The sequence below is a fragment of the Sardina pilchardus genome, chromosome 3 (genome assembly GCF_963854185.1).
Source record: "Sardina pilchardus chromosome 3, fSarPil1.1, whole genome shotgun sequence".
Lineage (NCBI taxonomy): Eukaryota > Metazoa > Chordata > Actinopteri > Clupeiformes > Clupeidae > Sardina > Sardina pilchardus.
This window is the reverse complement of record NC_084996.1, coordinates 30,267,824-30,282,497: the sequence shown is the minus strand read 5'-3', so window position 1 is coordinate 30,282,497 and position 14,674 is coordinate 30,267,824. Positions and strand designations below refer to the sequence as shown.

The following is a 14,674-nucleotide window of genomic DNA, read 5'->3' as shown; positions in this document are numbered from 1 at the left end:
GCGACCAGTCAAGTGATAATGTGCCTTGTCACCGCTGACAGAGTTCTTAATAATGGACTTTTATCAAAACTTGGAGGGCACTCTGCCTATTTGACTATCATTTATAATGGAGTTATGACAGCCTACTCCTGTACGCACTTGTATCACTTTGAAGGGCTGGGGAAAAGACTCGCCTTCTCTCCACTCTCACTACCGTCTCGTAAGTCAGCCAGTACCTTGTAGACGGACAGTGGTGCCAAAAACGGTGCTTTGGAAAATAAATAAACAAGTTCCTGATTGTGGAGCGGGCGGGCGAACGATGGAGATTGAGAGGGGGGCCAAGCTGATAAACGCCCTGTGGGTATTGGCAACTCTCCAAGGAAAGCTGAGCGAGATAGATAAAAGTCGACGTGGCACCACACCTCAAATTATGGAGCCAGGGAAGCACATCAAAGTGGCCACAAACTGTTTATCCAATATCCCTTCCTCTTCTTCTCTCTCTGCCCCTCACTCTCTCTCTCTCGTTCTCTCTCTCACTCTCTCTCTCTCTCTCTCTTTTAACCTCCCTTGGGGCATGTTGTATGCTTATTGTTTGCCTGTCCAAGGTCTTACATGCCAAGGCTGATAGGTGAGTGTCCTCTCCTTCTCAGGTGCTGCTGGAAGTGGATGTGATGGGGGCAAATGAGACCGAGAGTGAACGGACTGAGCCGTTGGCAGTAACAGGGAGTCTGACTGTTAGCCCAGGGACAAAGTGGAGCCATGCCAACCTGTGACACGAGACGCAAAACACAGAAGCTACAGTATGTTCGGTAGGTCCATTCACAGACTGACTGACTGACTGACTCACAAACTCACTCACTAAAGCAAAAGTCTATTAAATCCGACATTAAAATAACTGATAATAGCAGGTTTCAGATGCTTCATTCCACATCGGTAGCACTAGCTTAGCAAAATGGAAATGCTAACATCACAATGAAACTGCTCACCTTTGTTAGAATGACCAAAATGCTTTTATGAGGCAATTTTTTTATGAATGCATACTTTATATATTCCATTATGCTCCAGGGTTGTTTTTTTATTATTTCCTTTAACGTAGGCCTACACAAATGTATAGGCCTAGCCTACAGAAAGTAGCCAGCAATCAAAAGTATAACTGTATGTAACCTTTGTGCTACACTGTTCTACACATTCTCAGACACAAGATAATCCTTACCCTAAACTGAAGTTTAGAGGCTAACATATTCATGAAGGAATTTCTGGTTGTGTTCTTCAGTTCGTTCACCTTGCAATAAATGCTGATACACTCAATAAACTGTAGTGTACATTGTTTGTACACTACAATTTGTGGTGTCCATGGAAACAATATGGTGCACTATAGGCCTACTAATAATAATACTAGTGTACAGTTGAGAAGATGTCTGGGTGGGTCTTTGGCAATCCATGATGTTAACATTGACACCAACGTGGTGCTACTTTCAACATCTGTCTATGTCTGTCTATGCTCTCCCCGTAACTATTTCAAATGCAGAAACACTCTTTTGTAATGCTGAAATGTATTCTATCCAGCCTGTAGCCTAGCATTACTAATTTCTCCGCCAGGTTAACCTCTTTTCCGTGTGTATAATCTATCGCCCATCTACATAGCCGATGTTGCTTGCTTTCTCAGTGTGGTTGGTCATCTGTTGGAATTGTGTTTGCCTAGACAGCAGAGTAGATTGAAATTAATCCCATAGACTCTTATGATCATTTTGAATGCTGAATTGATTCACAAGAATCACCACTGAGACTCTGACTGGGCAACAGGGCTAGTGGCCTTGAGGAGCTAGAAGCCTAGAGGCTTGTATAGATGAGACATCTCTTTCATACACACACACACACACACACACACACACACACACACACACACACACCCTTATGTATTTGTGCTCACACCAACATCACCTATGCATTTGTAGACACATAAGGAAGTGTTTTCCTGCGGGCATGTATAACAAAAAAATTCAAACCTGGACAAACTGCAATATGCAATATACTGTAAATATATAAAGTATATGGGTCCTACATCCTAAGATTTGCTGCAGTTGCAATTTTTATAATAGTGTTATTGTTGTTGTTGTTATTCTTATTACTATTATTATTATTATTCTAAATATTATTATTAATATTAATATTATTATTGACTGAATAATGAACTATAGACACACACTAAATAATGGTAATAACTAAGTTATGCCAATACCATGTTCAGGCTACCCACTGAGATATACTTAAGTTTTAACATTACATGTGCAATACAACTAACATAAATCAAGTTTGTGCTGTTCAGTGTTTTCAGTAGTAATTTTGTTTGGAATATCGAAGCGCACACTGACAGAAGCTCCAGACCGGCTCTAGTGCTTCCATAATGGCCGCCGCTTTATTGTTCATATCGCCCATTGTGTTCCCATGCAGCGCCATTTTACATCCAAGCAGGAGCCCGCTCGGCCACTTGGGTTATAGTGCATGCAGTACATATGGAACCGAATTGTGAGAGTGCCCTTTGTACATGGAGAAAAGAGTTATGAGTCTGAAACAGTTGGGATTAAAAAAAAAAAAAACTGGCAAGGCTGAGGAGACATGATAAGCCTATGGTTCTACATTATGGACAATTGCTGCACTATGATTGCTGCGTGTTCTACATAGCAATATACCTCTCTTGCATATATGCACTATGATGAACGAAACTCTGCATTAGCATTTGGCTAATTGCTAACTGCATGCAGCCAAGAAGCTGCCTTTCCGTCAGTTAAGACCCGCATATGCCTTTCTCTGTCTTCAAAATATGTAACAATACAGTGGATTTATATGGGTTAAAGAAAATGTCCAAGCCTATTCCACGCAGTATCTTGAAGCATTTCTCTTTATCAACTGAGATTTGAATCCAGACTAAACTAACCCTTGCTAACCCTTTATATATATACATCTGCTACCAGATCAATGTATGAAATTATGTGGTTAATTTCCATTAAAAAATACCATTACAATATAAGGACATGTTTTATGATAGACCTTCATTAAACAGGCCTGTAATGTACTGCTATTGCTTTCAACGTGCATTATATTGTTGTCTGTTAAAACCCGATAACGTCAATGGATACAAATATTAGCAAAAATATAAACGCTACCCCATTTAAATGTTATATTTTTCATACAATTTCACAGAAGGTGCTAATAAAATATATATATTCCCATACCATACTATTGGTGCGAGAAAACAATTCTACATGCAATGTACAATTGAATCACACTTACTCCATCTTATAAAGGTCGTTTTTATTTCAACTATGAAAATAATGTACAATAAATAATCTGAAATTTGCTATTAAAGAATCTCAATAAATAAACTAGTTCTAAAATTCTTCAATAGGGATGCCCAACCAGGAGTGAATTTCTAAAAGCAGTTCAGCTATCCTTAATGTCTGACACAGTTCCTGAGAAGTCAACGATTGAGCTTAACTGGAAAAATTCCCAAATGTTATGCAGTGAGCACTAACAGAGCACAGAAAATTAAAAGGAGATAAATACCTGAAATTTCGACAGGGGAAGTCCGGATGGGATTTCGATAGGATTAAAACATAGCAATATTGTCAAATAATAAACTTGTTCGCTCCTTTACCATTCAGTGCTTCAATAATATTGTATTCATAATTAAACCCAAGATGAAAGGATATTTTCTATATAAATTTGCAGGAATGTTGCAGTCGAGAAGCATTCAAAACATTTTAACACGGCGACAGTCTTCAGGATTCGACTGGTCTTGAGTTATTGGTGCTCTAATTGTTCGTACTGTCCTCCATTAGAACTGTAAATGCTGTAAGTCTATTGTACAGAGAGTGCTCGTGAATAAGTCAAAGTCCTCTTCGGAGAAATCGACTGGACTGTCTAGAGAGCTCTGCAGACTCGGCGACAAAGCGTCCGAAATCTGCAGGCATGAATCCCCAGAAAAGAAATTTAAATCGGGTAGCGAGGCGGCGTCCTGTGGCTCCGTAAACGAGTGATCCGAGCCAGATGCACGGCCCTCGCCTATTGTTGCAGGGTTATCTGCAGTGGGCGTTGTGTATGGGGGAGAGCGGACAGCTGTGTCAGGGGCAGATGCAGGCTCTTGTCCGCTCGGCTTATTCTCCTCGGGCGTGGGTTGCTTATTGTCAATGCTGTTTGTGTAGGAGGCTGTTGAGCCGCATGTCTCGGTCTCCGATGCCGCCGCAGAGCCCGAACCCGAGCCTGAGCCCGAACCCGGGCCGGAACCCGAACCGGACGCTTCCAGGGGCTGGCTGGAGTATGGCGATGCGACGTCGGTGCCTTCCAGAGGCTCGTACCCTCCAGGGTCGCCCTCTTGGCCCTCTCGATGGTGCGTCGTCTGACGCTTGTGCTTCATCCGCCGGTTCTGGAACCATACTTTAACCTGCCGCTCCGTTAGATCCAGCAGCGCGGCGATCTCCACCCGCCGTGGCCGGCAGAGGTATTTGTTGAAATGGAACTCCTTCTCCAGCTCCAAAAGCTGAGTGTTGGTGTAGGCTGTCCTCAGTCTCCGGGATCCACTGCCGTTGTCCAGCCCGCCCTGTGCCTCTGGAAACACCAACACATGACACAGAAATAAGTATAATACATCAGACTAATGGCACAGTTAACTCGCTGCTGAAAGCCCCAGCAAATGACGGGGCAAGCAATAAAAATCCCAATGCGCCATAACCCATTGCTTTGCGCCCACTGGGTTAGCCATGGCTGCAGTGCTATGCTTGTCTGTATATCAGCTTTGTAATGTACACTCGTGATTCCACCAAGTCCCATATTTTGTTTTGTTCCACTGCCTCCACGTTATATACTGACATCCAACATGGCCACCCCAAGCCCCGAGACATGGTTATGAATATATATCATGCAGACGACGCTGACACAGGCTGCGATTAAATCGTTATTCTAGATTTACAATGTGGAATCGGAAGAAAAGTAACTTTATCAGGAAGAATGTGCACACAATCACATCCTCCGCCAACAGAATGGGGGAGGGGTGTTTAAAGATTATAGGACCTTGTAATCACACTATGCGTTTCAGATTTAACATGATGACGATGATCTATCATTAATTAATGCTCGATTATTAATATAAACAGTTGTTTGTATATTCACAGATAGCTGGTCATTTATCGTCTCCATGCGAATGACTGAAGGTGTTTTGGCTTAGCTTTGGATGAGACTAGCTCATGCAAAGCAATACTGCAGCTTGATGCAGCATCTTGTTCGACTCGTGTATGACACACCGACTGCACAATTTTTAAGACATAAAATAACTCTTATGACAATCAGGAAACTGAAAATAAATGTGTGGCTTTTGGCATGCTGTGCAGATGCCAGAGTTTTCTGAAACAGGACCACATTTCACCTCCGTGTCACACAGCCACCCCCAAATGCGTAAAAATGAAAAATAAAAAAGGGGAATAAATGTTCATAAAATGCTCCACATTCCAGTACAGACCTGTCGGCGACTCCAGTCCCACGTTGGCATACCCGGAAGATGCAGGCGAGGGGGATGAGGCAGCTGCTGTAGCAGGTCCGGGTTTCGTGCACTTTTTCGAGGATTTCTTCTCCTTCATCCATGGGAACTCGTGGGCCAGGGTACCGCCGCTCGCCGCCGGGACCGGGCCCTGCTGCGGCTGCGGCGTCCGGAGCTGGAGGCCATTGGAGGTGCGCTTTTGGCTCCTTGGTCGCGCCTGGTTGCTTGTGCAGGGGCTCAAGCTGGGTATGGTGTGCTCGAAAGGAGGAGGAATTACTGTCGAGTCCTTGATTGATGAAGTTTGAAATGACTCCAGGACAGCGGGGAAAGACGTCAGGCACTCAGCGAGGGAAGGCTGGCTGTTTATGAACCCAATCTCCCTCTCAAATTCAAAATTCATAGCTTCTCTTGGTCACAAAGCGGACGGCGATATCAAACAGCAAAAAGAAATAAAAACGAGAGATTATTTGCGCCCCGCTATGGCGTATTTGCGGGCTTTAATAATTGTGTATATTGGTGATATTACTAGCGTATGGGGACCTTGGTCTACTAAACTGAAGACTATGGGCGAAATTGCAGCCAATTCCTGGTCACGTGACCAAACATAGCCAATGGGAACGCGGGGCCTGGTGGCAAAAGAAAGCATTATTTTCACCAACTGATCAAAAAATATCTTGGGATACAGGATTTGTTTGTATTAGCAGGGGGTAACCATTTCGTTAAAAAGGTGGCCGCTTACCAGGTGTTCTGTCATAGCTGTTTCGTGTGGGTGTCTGGGTGATGGACCCTTATGACAAAGAATGAAGATATGTGCGCATTGCTTCTGGACCTCGGTGATGTAATTCGGTCGCATTAAGTGATTGTTAAAAGCGCATCCACAATATGGCAAACACCATCTTTCCATGCACTGATCATTAATCTTCAAAGTTTTGACAACAGTAGCAGACAATCAAGCTGTCGATATGTAACTTTGCCCACACAAAATCTGTTTAATGTCGTGCCCCCTTTTGAGGCTACTTAGTCTTCCTTGGATATAATGCCAAATACCCGTTACTTGACCATAAGCGAGCTCATTCTAAGCATAGTGTCAACCTGAATTTGTGTTTGTACGCTTGGATTGCGGAAAGTGGAGCTACAGGTCAGTGATTCACATCGTAATAGCCTACAGATTTTCAGAAATATGATGTAATAAAACGTAGCCATTAGTGGTCATAGAAATAATGCAATGCGTGTTTAGTCCAATGTGTTTAAACTGGCTATGTTCTTTATGGACTGGGCCTCATGTATTATAACCAGTGCGAAGTTTTCACTCCTTGAAAAATGGTCGTCGTGTTTACTGGACTGACTAAAGTTCACTGAGAGGTCGCGTTTACAACTGGGAGTACTCGGATAAGTGTAACAAGACAGGGGTTTGTTGACTTTAAAATGAATTTCAGCAATATGCTGGTTAAAGGGAGAAAGTAAAAATAATTTTGCACTACATGTAATACTTAAAAACTCTGGAAGTTAAAAAGGGCATTGTGGGAAAGAGTGGATATTTTTAGAATCGAAGTCGTGAAATAACAGCGGTGATCAATCTTAGCCCCAGCAAAAGGCTTGACAGGAGAAGCCCTCAAGAATTCTTCTCTTTTCCTCCAAGAACACAACAAAGAAAACGGCCTCTCTTTGCTCAGTTATCGAGTAATGTTTTCCCTTAACGTCTTTCTATATAGTGGCTTAGTATTAGCAAAACAGAAGCACAGATTATCTGAATGCGTAAGACAACCCCGGTTGTTATAATGAGTGTGCGTTGTGGCTAAAAAAAAGAGAGGAAAAAATCTCTATTTTTTTTACGGCTTTATCATTTGGGAGACACAGGGAACACATGATTTTCCGGGGGAATCTGCGTAGGTGGTTATGGTTTTTCACATGAAATACAAAGAGGCTAGCAGGCCAAAGCGGAGGCAGAGGAGGTCAAATCACTGCGAGGGCCTCCACCAGTGCTGACTTGGGCTGACTACGCGTAAAGTAGGACAAGGGAACGGTGCTGTTTATCTCTCCAGCAATCATGCTGACTTTACTTTTTTTTCACAATTTTGGAATTTCTTATTTTGTTTCCAAGAGGAACTGCCCTTCCTGGATTTATTTGCGTCGCCCTCATGTCTGATTGCGTCGGTAATTATCATTATAGGAGAGCTTTTGCATTGTTTTACCTTCGGTTGCATGTTAAAACTATCAAGCGTTCAATTAGTCAACGGTTGAGACAGAAACTGTATTCACGGCTGATAAAAATGTACTGGAGTGTTTTCGTGTGTTGCAGTGTAAAGCGGCTGAAATGGCATTTGCCTTTCGACTTCGAATGCCTATTCTTGGCTATTTTGTTTGGGTACCTTATACTTACTTGAAGTGCAGAAATCAGCCTAGATTAAGACAAGAAGGGTAAATGCTCATGAATTTAGTGGGATTTTTTATTTCCCAAGCTTTGAATTATGATTGAGAAGTGTATTAATTATTATTGTTGTTCTTGTTGTCATTATTATTCATATTGTTAGTAGTGGTATTATCATATTATTTTTTTTTTTAGTAGTAGTAGTAGCCTAGTAGTAGTAGTGTACTACTACCACTGCTACTGTGGATTGAATCATTCAGGATGATATATTTGAAATTGTAAAATATTCCATTGCATTCTAGGCCTACATACTAGGTCCAAATCACATGTTTTTTCAAATAAACTGCAAAATAATGAATGTTTGGATAACATTTCAGTGTGTTCTTACTCAATAACAGTTAACCGTTAGCAGAAGATTTGGAGAGTATTAAGTGCATCACGATAGAATGGTATCTTTAGCCAAGTTTGGATTTGTGTTACCCTGAGATCACGTGACTTTTTCAGGCGCGGACCCGAGGGCTCTTTCAGCGGTCTGCTATTGCCACGAAGAGAGACAGATCACATGCTCCCATGAAATGTGTGTGTGTGTGTGTGTGTGTGTGTGTGTGTGTGTGTGTGTGTGTGTGTGTGTGTGTGTGTGTGTGTGTGTGTGTGTGTGTGTGTGTGTGTGTGTGTGTGTGTGGTGGCTGGGTGCTTGGTTGGTTGTGTGTGTGTGTGTGTGTGTGTGTGTGTGTGTGTGTGTGTGTGTGTGTGTGGTTTTTTATCTTAATGTTTAAAGGAACAGATGTAGAAGTGAATAACATAACATTTTATTAAAGAATTGCTCAACAGACAACTCTTACCAAGAGAAAGAAAAGTAGCTACAAAGGACAAAAGAAGTTCTCAAAAAAGTGTTCTATACTTCGTCTAATTCTCGACTATGCAGGAACGGTTGATTCCGCTTCCTCGCCCCCTGTACAAGTCAAGACATAATTTATGTACAAGGGTAACATAAACTACTCGTCTCTAAAATACAACAACTAAAATTAATTTGTTACAATGACAAGAACACAACGTCTTTATAACAGGTAAATACTAAAAAAGTACATTTTTTTCTTGATATAAATACATGGGGGGATAAATAATAGAAAAAGAATGTATTTAAACTGGCTATAACAAATAAATATATATTTATGAATGTTCACTTGAACACACATACCGAAAGACGCTGATTGGAGGTCTTCCATTTCAAAATAAGATTTATTTTTCCTTACCCATCAAAATGTAAACTCTAAGTGCAACAATGATGCCCAGCCAAGAGAGCATTAGCGTAAACTGAGCCGTCTACCGCTCTCTGCTTTCCCGGACATGCATTTTGTTCAAATATACCCTGTTTCCACGTTAAGTCAAGACATGAGAAAATGTGGGCTTTTCGCATTAGTGGTGGCTAATGTAAGTGAACCCTAAAGATTGGAGGGGGTGGTTGGGGGAGGGAGGGGTTACACCGAGTTGAGAGGAAGAGGGGGGGGGGGTATGCCTGTGTACTACATAAGTTCTCAACTCTTTTTTTTACCCTGTTCCGATGACACAACAAATAACAATATCTTTTCGGTGCATTGCCCATGGAAGTTGGTAGCACAACTTTTACAGGACAGCATATAACCCTATAACCCAGTACAAAAGGGAGGTACACTACTTTGTTTTTCCTAAGCGAGCAGCAAACAGTCGCTTGGTGATTTGTTATTTAACCAGAGCCGATTCAAAAAATAACATGTTAGTGAGACGTTTCAAAAAAGAGGTAATGTGAAATAAAGGGAAGAGAACCAAAACAATCCAGTGGTTTGCCTGCACCAATTCCATGTAGCATACTGCTTTCTTAGCTCTGCATACTGGGGGAGTTAGGCTATCCATAGACTATGCGTGGACTGCCATGACGTCAGCATTGGTTTTTTAATGCTGACTAGGTACACAAATAGTTACGGTGATGCAACGCGAGTCACAAGAGGTCACACGGTAGTTAATTTTCCGTACAACACATCCATTATATCACCTAATCATTATATTCACCAATTCCTCACTGGGCACGCAGTAGAACAGGGGGATCTGTGTGAAATAAACACCAATGTAAACTATTATGACAAATGGTCTTACACTTGATGGAGAGACAACATCAATACAACGGTCTATGAACACGCAAGAAACCACTGGATCATCTTTTCCAACCCCATTGCATCGTCCCATGGGTTAGTGTTTTTTTTTTATTTATTCGATTCACTTATTCCAAACCTGCTACAGATGCGTTAACTTGGGTGCTTCCTGGATTCTACCCTGAGAAGGATGGTGAGCTGACAGATCCGTGTAAGTTGGATGGGGGTCACACGGTCCATGATGCTGGCTCGCTGACATCTGCGTGGCACCGTTGTAGTCCATGTTGCCCGACTGGTGGTGTGGCAGGTGATTGAGACCGTACATGGATGGCCCGGTGGTGGGCATCCCATCTACGTAGTTCCCTCCAACGTACACAGGACTGCCCTGCATGTTGGGAGTTCCGTAGCTGCTGTTACCCTGTAGCCCGTGTGGGTCGTACTCTGGCGCTGTGTTGGCATATTTTTGTTGCGAGGGGCAGCTTTTCATGGGGTTTTGGTAGGCTGAAGACATGGCATACGCGTTTTGATGGGGCTTATTGAAAGATGGCGGAGAGGGGGCGTCATAGCTGCCTGCCATCGAGTGCATGGAGTTCATGAAGCCTGCAGAGGACTGCATGGGGAGGGGTGGGCTTCCGGTGGGGGACGGTCCGCCAGAGGAAGAGCCCATGCCTTTCGATTTCTGATCTTTCTTGTACTTCATACGCCGGTTCTGGAACCAAATTTTGATCTGCCGCTCGCTGAGGTTGAGCAGGTTCGCCATCTCCACGCGGCGTGGTCGGCAAAGGTAACGGTTGAAGTGGAACTCCTTCTCCAGCTCCACGAGCTGTGCGCTCGTGTACGCGGTGCGCGCTCTCTTGGAGGCGGCCGAACCCGGGGGGCTTTTTTCACCGCCGCTGCTCTCTGCAGGGGTGGGAATGAAATAAAACATAATTACTACACGGGTAAATTGAATGCATCTTTCTCTAATAAAGCAGGCAACGCAACTTATCCCCCTGATATTAGTTGTCAACACTTCATAACTTTGGCATTTATTAAGCGATGAGAGCCCCAACATGACTCGGTGTATGTAAATTGTATTATTTCCAAAGCCCACGGCCAGAATGGTGTTGGGGTGATATGAAGACCACTTTCACTGTCATCATTGGTAGTTTGGAGTATTACCCAATAGCATAAACTCAAAATAATTTCGGAAAGCCTGTATGTTTGACTGCAAAGCAAGGTGCATTTGTCTGTTACCTAATCATACGAACGCTTCTTGACATTCGTCAAATGAAATGAGCCAGGGCGCTTATCTCAAGATATGTACAATCTCAGTGCGATTATCGTCCTTTCAGATTAAAAGAGATAAATTCAAATCCCTGCGTAATCCTGGGCGTTCCGTAATTCGTTTATTTTCAAATGCTCATCAAGAGGGCGTAACACTCTTGGTTTTTCACTGTATAAATAACGGGATCTTTTTCCACAGACAATGATTGAAATGGTGAATGTCTGGTACACCCTCTTTTGTCTCTGTTCTCAGGCTAATAAGACTTGGCTAACATCTGTCTACAGCACAAGGAGGCAGGTGGGGGAGATGCGGGGGAAGGGGGGGGGGGGGGGGGATTGGCACACACCGTTAGCTGAACTTGCACTGGGAGAGCTGTTTTTTTGCTTGGTGTTCTGCCTCGACTCTTTCATCCACGGGAATATGTGCTTGCTGATGGTTGGATTCGGGGGCAGAGAGGACGACTTGGGGGTGCTTTTAGCTGCTCCCCCACCGTTGCCTCCACTGCTGGCCGGCTGCTGCGCTGTGGTAGAGGTGGAGGAGTTGACGGGGTTCTGGGGAGGGGAGACCTGGGGGGGCGGGTGGTGCTCAGGTGGTACACTGGGGCGCATGCAGCTCCCGTTTAGCTCCTTCGTCTTGGTGTGCTGCTGATTGGCGTTGTTGCCAAGAGACTGCAGCGAGCAGGCAGACCTCTGATAGTCGCCATCGAGGTGTGCTGAGGACTGGAAGGCCGGTTGAGGGGCATCATAGCCGAAGCCATTGGCCCCTTGATACGAATAACCTCCATAAAGCGTCGAGTTGTCGTAGTAGGTCGTTTTCTGCATTTCCAAAAGTCGTGTTACCGGCTACCAGGGTCCTGACGACCTTCTGGAAGAACATTGGCACCAGGTGTCACGTGACGGTCTCTTTCCAACGGCCTCTTGGAAGCTGACCTGAAAGGTTATAAGAATCACATAATAAGAGAGGCTCTGGATAAATCCATCTTACTCCATGAAAGGCGCCATGACATGAATTGAGCCTTCCCACAAGGCGAGTTGCAGATGCTATGTCAGCTTATACTCTGCGCTCTTTCGCCCTCCCCACACAAACATAAACACCGCCTAACACATTATCTTATACTTAAGAAAGTTCAGTCTTTATGTTAATCCATTAAATTAAGCAAATTAATGAATAATTTGTGTGTTGTGCCATTACTTCACGTGGATTCATGTGTAGTTTCTGAGGAATAATCATTTGGATTTGTCGTTGCTATGTCTTTTTATGTCATTAAACTTAATATAACCACCGTTCTGTTGTCTTTCTTGTTGTCGGCATGTCCTTATGAGAGCAATCCGATTGAATGAGCACGGCATCATTAATAATTTAGTGTATTGGTTGATATTGCTGAATGACTATTAATGCTAGACCATATACTAGGCTATTAACTATTTATATGTTGCCTACTGTCTACACCAGATTGATAATGGTGTACATACCATCATTATATTGCTATAATATCGTTAATTTCAATTTAATAAATATTAGGCTTGGCTACTATAGCTTAGCACCTAACTAGAGCCTATAAAAAATAATGGCTGCCTAATTTGAGTGCGTGTAACCAATCAATTATTTATCAGACAATCGTCGAAGATGTTTCTACAACTTCTTTGTAATACATTCTCTGTGCTAGTGCTGCAGTTCAGACGAGTAAGTGCATATGTAACTTAAAGAGCATTTCCTTCAGGTTTTCTCCGGTTACACTGAAATGTATTTGGACAACATTAAAAACCAGAAAAACCGGCACCAATGTCTCTGTGGTGAACTTTGTTTGTGGGCCTCCGTCAAAACAAAATGGAAGAGGGTCCCTGGAAGCTTTGAGTAGGTTTGATTCATGAGGTTTGCACTGACAGAGAGGACGACGTTAACCTATGAACCACTCGACCACCTCCAGCTCTTCCAGAATTTGTGATAAAAGACGCTAAAAAGGCTGCTGCTATAACTAACAAACACTTGCCTTTCATTTGCAGCGACAGCCCCATAAACAACGTGTTACAACATTACCTTAACAGTATAAAAGGTTACACTTTTAATTCAGTTAAAAATAGTATGTCTGTGATCAGCTGGCAATAACAATTAGGCCATTTACAATGAGGCTATTTACCAAATTCTATTTTCTATTGTTGTCCGTTTTTAGTACTTGTCCAGTTTATTGTCGTTTGATAAAATAATCATTAATAACCTAGGAGTCAATAATGCTACATTTATATTCATGCTCAATAATGCTATATTTGGTGCCCTAGCATTTCGTAATCTTGTTTTAAGACCTGGCACAAAAGAAATAAGCTCTCAAAACTGAGTCATTTTACAATGCAAAGTGAACGCTTCTTTGCCTCGAAAATATAGCCTATATCTTATCCCCTTCCTTTTTTCAAAATAATCTGAAGAAATAACTATTTCTACATGACTGCAAAAGCCAGAGGATAGCTCTGCTAGTTCACACATATATAGCACACAATATTAATCCTCAGACAAAATCTAAAGGTGGGTAAATTATTCCCTTCTCAGTGCCGTCAATGTCGTTACACAGCTAACTGGTCACTGACGATTGGGCCTTAAAAAGATAAAGATGCATGTTTCACTTTCAATGAATAATATTGTAAAAAGAGTAAAGGAATAAATTTAATGGCAGCTGTGTGTAGCCTATCTGCTTGACTGGGAATCCGAGCTACAGCTTTTGGGCATCAACTCTCAACACGTCACAAATGTCGCTCATTTATCTTTCCAGTGGACGGGCGGAATCCTAATTATTTACTCCAAGGAATTGTTCAAGGGAGAGAGAGAGAGAGCTAGGGTGAGTGAGTGAGAGAGGTAAAGGGAGAAACACAGCAGGAATAATAGATATTAAATCATATCGCGGTTCCATTAAATGGGACACGTAATGTCTTGGCCTGCTTGTTACGGTAACGCAATAACTAACTTTCCTATAGATTCGTTCCTAATACAATTATGGAGTCCGCGGCAGACGTAGAAGGAGCAGACGAACCCCTGAACGTCAACAACAACAACAAGGAGAAGATGGGCATATGTCTGAGTGGCAAGCTCGTTTAAAAACGAATAAAACATACACAGCCTACTGGAACCTTGCTTAGCACAGAGTAAGCAGCATTTGCACATAGGTTGAGCTACCAATAGCACACCGAGGTAGAATCAAAACAATAACTGAATAGCCCACAACCTAGGTCTCTGGCCAACACATATTCACATTGGTTGGTTGTGAATCGCCTTTATTTCAACGTAGCAGGCCCCTGCTGCGCGAATTCGATATCAAACGAAATAACAGCCAAGTGTCAATCGCAAACGTTTGGACAAATGGTGACAAATCGGAGAGAAATGGAGAGTAGCGTAGCAACGTCGCTCAATAGCATTAA

At 42.8% G+C, this 14,674-nt stretch overlaps 2 protein-coding genes and 1 long non-coding RNA gene across 11 annotated transcripts in view; 1 reads left to right on the top strand and 2 right to left on the bottom strand.

Annotated features, from left to right (window-relative positions):
- LOC134077277 (uncharacterized) overlaps nt 1-14,674 on the top strand; it is an 87,955-nt gene that overhangs the window by 27,877 nt on the left and 45,404 nt on the right. Inside the window, exon 3 of the long non-coding RNA XR_009938673.1 lies at nt 630-788. This is a non-coding gene — a long non-coding RNA (uncharacterized LOC134077277). The remainder of the gene's footprint in view (nt 1-629; nt 789-14,674) is intronic.
- Nucleotides 3,277-7,838, bottom strand: hoxb2a (homeobox B2a). The gene is made up of 2 exons (XM_062532789.1): nt 5,492-7,838; nt 3,277-4,584 (listed from the first exon to the last, which is right to left on the bottom strand). The coding sequence occupies exons 1-2, from the start codon at nt 5,907-5,909 to the stop codon at nt 3,815-3,817; spliced, it is 1,188 nt and encodes a 395-aa protein (XP_062388773.1). The 5' UTR covers nt 5,910-7,838; the 3' UTR covers nt 3,277-3,814.
- Nucleotides 8,671-14,674, bottom strand: part of hoxb3a (homeobox B3a) — a 55,227-nt gene continuing 49,223 nt past the window's right edge. For all 9 annotated transcript variants that reach the window (XM_062532780.1, XM_062532779.1, XM_062532784.1 and 6 more), the window contains 2 exons: nt 11,617-12,199; nt 8,671-10,903 (listed from right to left, as the gene is read on the bottom strand). In XM_062532780.1, the coding sequence (XP_062388764.1) occupies nt 10,146-10,903; nt 11,617-12,091 (1,233 nt within the window). In that variant the 5' untranslated portion in view covers nt 12,092-12,199 and the 3' untranslated portion in view covers nt 8,671-10,145. The remainder of the gene's footprint in view (nt 10,904-11,616; nt 12,200-14,674) is intronic.